This window comes from Myotis brandtii, unplaced genomic scaffold (assembly GCF_000412655.1).
Source record: "Myotis brandtii unplaced genomic scaffold, ASM41265v1 scaffold1052, whole genome shotgun sequence".
Classification (NCBI taxonomy): domain Eukaryota; kingdom Metazoa; phylum Chordata; class Mammalia; order Chiroptera; family Vespertilionidae; genus Myotis; species Myotis brandtii.
In genome coordinates, this window is record NW_005353545.1 from 405,050 (window position 1) to 416,274 (window position 11,225).

The 11,225-nt window shown below is 39.8% G+C and overlaps 1 protein-coding gene across 1 annotated transcript in view; it reads right to left on the minus strand.

Moving 5' to 3' along the window:
- The window catches only part of LOC102261911 (probable ubiquitin carboxyl-terminal hydrolase FAF-X), a 292,998-nt gene that overhangs the window by 7,722 nt on the left and 274,051 nt on the right, over positions 1 to 11,225 (minus strand). The window contains exons 39-41 of the mRNA XM_014540284.1: positions 6,410 to 6,595; positions 5,549 to 5,769; positions 5,372 to 5,460 (exon numbers count right to left, since the gene is read on the minus strand). Of these exons, the coding sequence (XP_014395770.1) occupies positions 5,372 to 5,460; positions 5,549 to 5,769; positions 6,410 to 6,595 (496 nt within the window). The remainder of the gene's footprint in view (positions 1 to 5,371; positions 5,461 to 5,548; positions 5,770 to 6,409; positions 6,596 to 11,225) is intronic.

Sequence of the window (11,225 nt, forward strand, 5' to 3'; positions counted from 1 at the left end):
TGTTGGGGTCCAACCCCAGCGGGTCCAGGGGTCCCCAAAGGTGTGGACGGAGTCGGCGAAGAAGGAATGACACGGAGACAGCCTTCAGTTGATCAGCAGCCTAGTCAGGACCTCTAGCCAGGATCTCCAGCCAAAGTTCTGGTCGGAGTTCTGGTTAGGAACTGATTAGGATCTGATGTTTATTGTCTTGTTACATCTATATTTATACCAGCCGATTTTAATCCTGTCAATTTCTATTACAAAGGTTAGGGCGTTTCTTATCTCCATTCCAGGGAGTAAAGATTATGTAGCTTAACTACCCGCCTGGCACTTAATTAAGGGGTTGTATCCCCTCCCTAACCTCAGGGAAAAATCCCCACCTGGGGAAACAACCTTTCTCGGAGAGGTGACCTTGGTTAAAACACATGGCGCTAAGGAGAGCAAACATATTAAGAACAATAATGCTATATAGCCAGGTCCCTTGAAACATATGCTGTGCAGATGTTTCTTTCCTGCAGCGACTGTGTCAAGCAGCAAGGATGGACCGGCTTCCGGCACTGTTTTTCTTCACAGTCAACTTAAAAATTATTTATGAGACAAAAGGTGCCTGGACAGAAAATATCTAGAAAAATTTCTTAACACAATTTGTTTTACTTAATAGAATATCATTATAGTCCAAATCAAAGGCAAGTTGTTGTTATTTTTTTTAGTATACAAATTCATAATGTCAGCCTTGTATAAAAAACAATTTCAATAATTTTTCAAAGTCTAATAATTTCAGACAAAAAATAACATGCGTAAGTAATACTTATATTAGAGATAATTTAATATAAGTATAAAGTATATATCCTATATACTTTAATATAAAGTATATATCCTATATACTTTAATATAAAGTATATATCCTATTTTTATTCTTGTTTTAAATAATAGTGATTTTTAAACATTTTTGCCATATATCCATTAGTGGCAACTGCTTTTGCATACTACTATCCTCCTATAAAATAAAACCCTAATATGCAAATAGACTGAATGGCAGAATGACCAGCTGCTACGAGGCACATTGACAACCCAGGGGCAGACACTCAATGCAGGAGTTGTCCCCTTTTGGTTAGTGCGCTCCCACAGGGCAAGCACCGCTCAGCCAGAAGCCAGGCTCACAGCTTTCAAGTGCAACGCTGGTGGTGGGTGGTAAGGAGTGAGGGGTCCCAGACTGCGAGAGGGATATCTGACTGCCAGCAGGTAGTCATCCCCCGAGGGGACCTGAACTGCAAGAGGGCACAAGCCAGGCTGAGAGATCCCTTGTCCCCCAGTGCACAAATTTCATGCACCTGGCCTCTAGTAATCAATATTGTCTTTGCTGCCCTAACTGGTTTGGCTCAGTGGATGGAGCCTCTGCCTGCGGACTAAAAAGTCCCAGGTTCAATTCCGGCCAAGGGCACATGCCCAGGTTACAGGCTCAATACCAAGTAGGGGGTATGCAGGAGGCAGCCAATCAATGATTCTCTCTCATCATTGATGTTTCTATCTCTCTCTCCCTCTCCCTTCCTCTCTGAAATCAATAAAAATATATTTAAAAAAATATTGTCTTTGCTGTCTTGTTCTGTTGACTATAACAAATGCCTGACATACAAATGATTTGTGAATATCTCTTAAATACTGTTTATTGAATAAATGTTAATTGTACAAAACATTTAAAGTTTAGGCTCATAATAACAACATTTTACTGATTTATTCACAGAAGTGTAGTACTTTCTACATTATTCCAGTATTGATATATTTATTATTATTTGCTTGAGACAAGACTAGGGTGTAATTAATCAGTTTAAAGAATAATAAGAAAGTTACATAACAAACAATATATGCTTAGAAGTTCTTAAAAAACAGATTCGATTAAAACAAACTCATTATAAAATATCCAATTATTCCATTATACTGAAATTGGTTCTAAATAATAAATGACTATAAGTTTCATGGCAACTGATTTTGGGTAATGCAATTTTGACAGCATTAAAATATGTGATGGTGAATTAGATGACTATTTGAAAACATTATTTCCAGAAGTCTAACATTTTCAGTCCCTGTGAAATTTAAGATTGTAATGATATATCTTAATTTAAGCATTGAATTTTACAAACTTACAAAAAGGCATACGTTTAGTCCTGGCCATGGTGGCTCAAATTGATTGGAGAGTTTGTCTCGTACACCAATAGGTTGACAGTTTGATCTTCAGTCTGGGCAAATACCTAAGTTGTGGGTTCTATCCCTGGTTGGGGCATGTATGGGAGGCAACCTATTAATGCTTCTCTCTCTTTCTCTGTCAATTAAAACAAATCCTTGGGTGAGGACTAAAAATCCTAATATATAAAAACTCAGGGTCCTTAACAACCAAAGGCTGGGTTGCCGTGGCGATCCAGCACTGACTGCCCCTGCTCCAGGCATGGTGACCCAGCACTGACTGCCGAGTGGGCTGCGGATCAGGCCCAAAGAGAGAGGCAGGGTCTAATCTGCAGCCTCCATAGCAGCTGTTGATTAGCTGTTGCTTCTCTCTCTCTCTCCTGGCTTCACCAGCACTCTCGCCTCTGTTTCTCTTAGGGCCTCTGAGGGGGCTGCTGATCAGCCACGCCTCTCTGATCAGGCCCAGAGATAGGCCCAGAAATGCTGACTGGTATAGAAACCGACCAATCAGAACCAAATCTGGGTGAAGTGCCAGGAGCCAATGGCTGCCTAGGAGGCGGAGCTTTTGATGCTGACTGGCATAGAACCTGCGAAGGCAGAACCTAAGGTGGGGGCTGAAAAGGGTTTTAAGAGCAACAGCTATTTGGTGTAAGGTGTAAGAAAGCAGTTCAATTTTTTCATGACTGGCTTGGCAGTATAGTGAATATGGCTGGCTATCCGTCCAGATATAGGGATTAGGTATTTTTGTCTGTTAAGAGCATTTCCTCCTGCTGAAAAAGGATTTTACCCCTATTTAAGAATCCTATCCTATATAATCTATCTATACTAATAAAAGGGTAATATACTAATCAGAACAGATCGACCGGCCATCTTCCAGATGCCCGACATCCTTCTGGACAAAGCCATGGTGGTGGGGGCTGAGGCAGAGGCAGTTAGGGGCGATCAGGCCAGCAGGGGGTTAGGAGCAATCAGACAGGGAGGGGAGGGCAGTTGTGGGCAAGATCAGGCTGAAAGGGGAGGACAGTTGGGGGCAACCAGGCCAAAAGGGGAGGGCAGTTGGGGGCGAGATCAGGCCGCTGTGGGACTGAACTAGCTGTCGGACATCCCCCAAAGGGTTCCCCATTGGAGAGTTTGCACGCTGAGGGAACCCCCACTCCCGTGCACCATTTTCATGCATCGGGCCACTAGTATATAAAATCCACACATAAAAACCCACTATATTTATTTTTAGATTTTTCTTTGGTTATTACAATGAACAATTTGTGACAATATTTCCTAAAATAAACCATAATAAAATAATTCCTGTGGGGAGAAAAGTGAGTTAACTGGAAGATCTGGCAACTAATTCTGTATTATCATTTTTAGGCTGAGTTTACTACAAAGAACACAGAGAATTTCTGAGAGGAAATTTGAAGGCCTAAGCAACTAAAAGTTATAATTTTTAAAAAATATATATATTTTTAATTGATTTTTACAGAAAGGTAGGGAGAGAGATTAAGAGTTAGAAACATTGATGAGAAAGAAGCATCAATCAGCTGCCTCCTGCACAACCCCTACTGGGGATTGAGCCCACAAACAAGTACATGCCCTTGGCCGGAATTGAACCTGGGACCCTTCAGTCCACAGGCGACACTCTATCCACTGAGCCAAACCAGCTAGGGCAAAGCTCAGACTCTTAATCCTTACTCAGAGCTGTTTGAAACCTAGCTTAACCACTACCTTATGACCTTAACTAAGCTACTTAACATCCAGAGCCTTAGTGTCCTCATACATCAAATGAACTTCTGTAGTGACATCTGTCGTTTTTGGGATGTACTTGAACCAAGGTATATGCCCTTGACCGGAATCAAACCTGGCACTCTTCAGTCCACAGGCTGAGGCTCTATCCACTGAGCCAAACCGGTTAGGGCAAAAGTTATCATTCTTGAGTCTTTATGTACTAATAAAAGGAGTTAACATTCTAGAGATTAGTTTTATTCTAGTAAAATATATTTTTACCGATTTCAGAGAGGAAGGAAGAGAAAGGAAGAGGAAGAGAGAGAGAGAAACATACATGATGAGAAAGAATCATGGATCAGCTGCCTCCTGCAAGTCCCCCACTGGGGATTGAGCACACATCCTGGGCATGTGCCCTTGAGCAGAATCGAACCTGGGACCTTTCAGTTTGCAGACTGATGCTCTATCCACTGAGCCAAATTGGCTAGGGCTAGGGATTAGTTTTAGGTAACTAAATGTTATCTAGCATAACTAGTTAAAAAAACAAGTAAAGATAACCCTTGAACAATGCAGGGGCTAGATATACCCACCCCTGACTGAGCATTACAAAAATTCATATATAACTTTTGTATTCCCCAAAACTGTTGTAGTAAGTTTACTGGTAATATAAACAGTTGACAAACACTTATTTTGTGCATTATATGTAGTGTATACTATTTTCTTACAAAAAAGGTAGAGAGAAGAAAATAAAAAAGAAATATATTTACAGTAATGTAGGTGTGTACTGAAAAATAAAAAATCCTTATATAAGTGGACCCATCCAGTTCAAACCCATGTTGTTCAAGGATCCACTGTATCTTAAACTGGTATTAATAAAACTTGAGTACTTATCAAAAGCCTATGCTAGTTATCTTAATAAAAAAGTAGAGTGAAAAATATTAAGTGGGGGAAAAATGAAGTAGTAAGTATAAAACTAGAGCTTTAAGAGAAAAAAATAAGCCCTAACCGGGTTGGCTCAGTGGATAGACAGTCGGCCTGCGGACTGAAAGATCCCAGGTTCGATTCCGGGCAAAGGCATGTACCTTGGTTGCGGGCACATCCCCAGTAGGAGGTGTGCAGGAGGCAGCTGATCGCTGTTTCTAACTCATTGATGTTTCTAACTCTCTATCCCTCTCCCTTCCTCTCTGTAAAAAATCAATAAAATATATTTTTAAAAAAAGAAAAGAAAAATCAACGAAATATATTTTTTTAAAAAAGAAACACAGGAAACAAACACAGTAGAAAAGAACTGACCTTTAAAAAAAAAGGGGGGGGGGGTAAGAATAAAAATAAAATTGCAAGAGAAGGTGAGACTTTTCTTTAATTTTGTTCATATTTTTTAAAGATAAACCATTTAACAGAGCTTCAAGAAGTAAAAAATATATTTGGCTACTGGCAAGTTCATTTATTTCTAGAACATAGAAAAAGGTAATATTCTGATAGCAAAACGCATAGCTACCTGTGAGTCTGCCAGGAATCCTCAATCAACAAAATCTGCAAAAGTAGATCCAAGTATGGATGAAGTTCATAGGTGTACGAATATGCAACCTAAAATTAGGTAAAACTTGGTTAAATTTGTTACATAAAGGACTAATGAATCTATTACAGATAATATAAATATCTATTTTCTGCTAACCTGCCAGAGTAGTTCACTGAGGACAGTAGATGAGAACTGAGGATTCTCCCAGCAGCAAAAACGAAGCAATTTGATGGTCTCCTCTGAGTTACTGCAGTCTTCAATAATTTTCTTCACATAACTTGTTCTCACAAATAAAATATCAGCCACATTCTGCTGAATTGGCATTATAGGCTGTGATAAATTAGGGTCACCAAATGGATTTGGAAGAGGAGGATTACCTATAAAAGATTTGTCATCAATGAAAAGTAAGTAGATTTCTTCATAAAATTATATTACTGAATTTTTACTTCAAAAGATATCAGAATATATCCTAACCATAAAACAATATTTTTTAAAATGATGAGATTCAGACACATAAGACTGATAAGATGAAAAAATAGAAATGCTGACAATGAAGAACAAAAAAAACCCACCAAAAAGCAAAACCATAAATTTTTAAAATTATTAAACTAACCATCTCATAAATAAAGGATTTATCATAATAGGGAGGAATAAGCTTTAAAAGGTGTCATTTAAACTAAATGTTATAAAAATATAACACCAAAGCATGAACCTTCAGACTCATAATTTTATAAACCTTCAGAACTTTAATTAAGTAATCTTAATTAAAGATTAGCATTGTTTTTAAACTACTGTGAAGAATAGAACATTCAGTGGCCATGGTAACTCAGTGGTTGAGCGTGGACCTATGTACCAGAGGTCAAAGTTCGATTCCCAGTTGGGGCATATGCCCAGTGAGGGTTGCGCAGAGGCAGCCACTCCATGATTCTTTCTAATAATTAATGTTTCTGTTTCTCTCTCTCCATCTCCCTCCTCTCTGAAATAAATTAAAAAGAAAAAAAAGAACTTCAACTTTACCATTGATTGAAGACTGCATTCTTGATGAGACATTGCAACAGCGGATAAGCTGAGACACTACTGAATATAACTTCCCTAACTCAGCATACTGATATTTAATTGGAGGACCTGGTCCTTCATCTAAAGACACAAGCATAAAGGTAGCAGGTACACTCAATTTCAGAAGCTGTGTCTTTTCTGCCATACCTTTAAAAAAAAGGAAAAAGAAAAATGTATAAGGAAAATAAACAAAACAATTGTGTTGCCTAATAAAAAATATTATCTAATGTGGCTACCTATAATATTTATGATTAAAGTTCATCCTCTTTGTTTTTACCACAGAAATGCAAGTAGAATGCAAATAGAATAGAAAATACATTGATTTAATGAATTCTAACTGTGAAGTAGTAATTGATTTTGGAATTCCAATTACACTAAACCCTAAGAAAAAGACACACTGTGTAAGACATCTTAAAGAGACTACTGAAGCCTAGATAGCAACTCTCATCTAAATAAATTAATAATATATAGAAACTAAATTTCAAGAGAAATGAAAAGTCTTTTGTAAATGGCTAGTCTCTTCCCTCTCTAGTAAAACTTTTTTTTTTGGGGGGGGAACCCCCAAATCCCACACTTGTTATTTCCACGTTTCTGATTTTGCTAGTCCTCATGAGCATTTAATTTGCTGTAATATTTTTTGTTTGAAGCTAAAAATAGAGTTCTTAAAATTATATACTCCCTCATTCTTGACACTCTTTGAATTCCCTCTCTCCTTATTATTGCACTAGAGACCCGATGCACGAATTCAAGCAAGAGTAGGCCTTACTTCCTCCAGCTGCCGGCACTGACTTCCCTCTGGCACCCGGGACCTTGGCTTCCCTCACAGCCCTGGCTTTGTCCGAAAGGATGTCCAGTCTAATTAGCATATTACACTTTTATTATTATACTTACTTCTGGATGATGGAGGCTGGTTGGCAGGGGAGGGACTGCGGTAGGTTGGCTGGTTGGAAAGGGACCAGGGGAGGGCTCCAGGGCTTGTCTGACCCATTTTGCACAGTCCTAATCGGCCAGACCCCAGCAGCAAGCTAACCTACCTGTTGGAGGGTCTGCTCCTTGGAGGTCAGTGCACATCATAGCAACTGATTGACTGGTCAACTGAATGGTTGGACACAGCATTTTAGGCTTTTATATATATATATATAGAATATGTTATGGACCAAGAGTGAGTGATATGTGAACAAGCACTATCTAAAATAAAAACTACAGTCCTGACTTAGTTGGTTGGAAGTGTCATCCCATATTCCAGTGAAAGGCTGATTCAATTCTCAGGTTGTATGTTTGGTCACCGGGTTGGGCGCATCCAGAAGACAACTAATTCATGTTTCTCTACCACATTAATATTTCTCTCTCTTAATTCCATAAAACATATCCTCAGCTGAGGATTAAAAATAAATAAAATAAATAAAATGAAAATGACAAAACAGGATTTTGGTAGTGATTAAAATTTAACAGTTTCAGTACTGGCTGGAAGGCACAGTTGGTGGGCCTTAGTACTTGCACAGAAAGATGGCTGGTTTGATTCCTGGTAAGAGAACATACCCAGGTTTCAGGGTCTATCCTCAGTGGGTCATATGTGGGAGGCAGCAAATAGATGTTTCTCCCTCTGCCTTCCCCTCTCTCTCAAATCTATATATATAAAACCCTAATATACAAATAGACCGAACAGCGGAACCACCGAATAATTGGTTGCTATGACATGCACTGACCACCAGGGGACACACTTGGAACATGGTGGGCATTGGCAGCAGGCAGCAGAACGCGGAACATGGTGGGCGTCGGCCACAGTGTGATGATGAAGCAGGTGAGTGGGGGCGCCAGACCAAGGCGGGGTGCCGGTTGTTATCATCGGGGCGAAGCCACAGGTGGTTACTGAAAATTCTTTGCTCCTGCGTGCCCCACCGGGCGCTCGCACCTGCTTCCGGCACCCAGTGCTAGTTCTGACTGCTCAGTGCTGTCAGCAGTTGCTAGCAGCAGCTGCTGGCCCCCGATTGCCCCTCAGGGCTTCTCCACCTTCCCCTGCTCCTAAAGGGCAATTGGCGCTGGCATCCACCTCTCACATCTACTCCTGGCACTAGCCCCAATTGCTCTGTGCTGTCAACAGTTGCAAATAGGGCTGGCAGCGTTAGTGGGTAAGAGCGGCGGGCTGCCAGCAGACAGGGGACCAGGGGCTGCGGTGGGAGGATTGGGCAGGGACATGGAAAATGGGTTGAGACCAGCCTCTGTGCCCACCGCAGCCTCACAGCCTGAATTCGTGCACTGGCCTCTAGTCAATAATAATAATACCCCAACAAACATTTAAATTTGGGAATTTTACAGTAAAAATTGGAATTAGAAAATGATTTCATTTATGCTTGTTTGTGTGCTTCCTACAAGTGTCTCAGAATCTCAGAGACAGGAAAATAAACTACAAAGAAAAATAAGAGACAGGGAAGTAGAATTTTCTTTTAATTAAATAAATGATAGTGATTAATAGCTGATTAATACAGATAACACTTTAAAAGGAATGCATTAGTATAAAAACGTAATTTCAAATAAAAAGTATTTGTGATTTAAAAAATGTTATTCAAGCTCAGCGAGAGTGGTCAGTGGTTGAACACTGACCTATCAAAACAGTCTAACTCAGTCTAAATCAATTCCTCATAAAAATGAAACCAATATATATTAATATTTCAAAACTTTTAACTAGATTACATATCAAAAAAATAATTCTGAGTGTTTGATTCATTAACATCTGAATCACTGATATTCAATTTTTTGGCAACTGTAATAAACAATGATTTAAAAGAACACTGAAAATGTAAGAAAACTTCTGATGTAGCCCAGCAGGTGTGGCTCAATGGTTGAACATCAAACTATGAACCAGGAGGTCACAGTTTAATTCCCATGCAGCGGTTCTCAACCTGTGGGTTGCGAACAATGAAAATACATCCTGCATATTAGATATTTACATTACAATTCATAACAGTAGCAAAATTACAGTTATGAAGTAGCAACAAAAGTAATTTTATGGTTGGGGGTCACCACAACATGAGGAACTGTATTAAAGGGTCATGGCATTAGGAAGGTTAAGAACCACTCAAGGGCTCATGCCCTAACTCAGTGGTCAGCAAACCGCAGCTGGCGAGCCACATGCAGCTCTTTGGCCCCTTGAGTGTGGCTCTTCCACAAAATACCACGTGCGGGTGCACAATTACAGTGCGATTGAAACTTCATGGCCCATTCGCAGAAGTCGGTTTTTGGCCTGGGCAAGTCTATTTTGAACAAGTGGCGTTAGAAGAAGTGGGGGTGTTGGTCGGTCGGGTGAAGGGAGAGGGCGACGGGGGACACGGTGCAGGCGGGCCACGGGATACGCAGCGCAGGGGAGGCGCACGCGACTCATGCACGAGTTGAGTAAGCCAGTCAGTCAACAGGCAAATGCAAAATCATTATTAGTAACATTTGTTAAATTCTGATGGATTTCAGTGGAATATATTGCTGAAACATTTTGCTCAGGCAATGGGAACAAAACAATTTTAATTGACACTTGTAGGCATTGGCTCTCAGCCTTGGCTGCACATTTCACCACGGAACTACCAAAAACCCCAGTGCCCAGGCCCTACTCACAGGAGTTTCGATTCAATTGGTAGGGGATGAGGTCCAGACACCTGTTGTGCTTTTTAAAAGCTCCTCAGCTGGTTTGCATGAGCAGCCAGGGCTGAGGCCACTGCTCTAAGTAGCATGGATAAACAAAGAAAGGGACTTGGATAAACCTCAGACAGAGTTGAGTGTATCTCCTAAAGAGGCAACTGCGGTTGTGAAAGTCCTTTGTAACCTGCTTTTGTAAGGTTAGAATCCCTCCTTGGGAGAGGTATGACACACAAATTGCAGTTATTTATTGAGAGCAAACTACTGAGTCACTTGAATGAAAATGTGAGAGTTTAAGACTCCCTAGCATGTCTACACTAAGAATAGATCATGTCATAGAAATTGAAACAAGTTCTTGAAAGGAATGGCTAAAGATATTGACAAAGGCTGAGCAGAGGAGACACTTTTTTGTGAGGTCCCTCATAGAGCATGAGGTTGCGACAGGTAAAAACATACTTGCTGATTGTCATGAAATAAAAAAAGGCTTTGGTGAGAAGGTGGTTGGGGGTTAAGGTGGATCCAAAAATTTTATTTCATGGTAGACGTTACGTCTCATCTAAATCAGCTTAATCATAAACTACAGGGGAAAGGAAACACAATTTTTTCGATCTTAGAAGTTATTTCATTCGAAAATAAATTCTTTTTGCTCAAGAGTTAGAAAGAGAAACTTTGATTCACTTTCCAAGCCTGTTGAAACATCGCCAAGAAAATAATTGTTATATTGACATTTGCTATTTCAAAACAACACTTTTAAATATGAGGGAAGCTTTTCTCAACAGGTTTCAAGAATTCAGAAACAGCAAAGCGACGTTATAGCCTTTGTTAAAAAACCTCTCAATGCTACTGTAACAGAATTACATTTTTCTCCCTTTAATATTGACATTGGCAACTTTGAAATGCAATTGCGGGATTTAAAAAACAAAGAACTGTGGAGCTCGAAATTTGAACGTCTTTGTGCTGATACAGAAATATTGGAGAAAAACAAATGTGAACTTAGTTCATAGCACAAGTGGTCTGCTTTGAAAGACCTGGAGAAGAAAGATATGTTGATTTTTAACACCTGGAATAGTATTCCTGACTCATATAATCAACTGAAAAAACTAGCGTTTGCTGTTCTTTCCTTATTCGGGTCTACATATTTATGCGAACAATC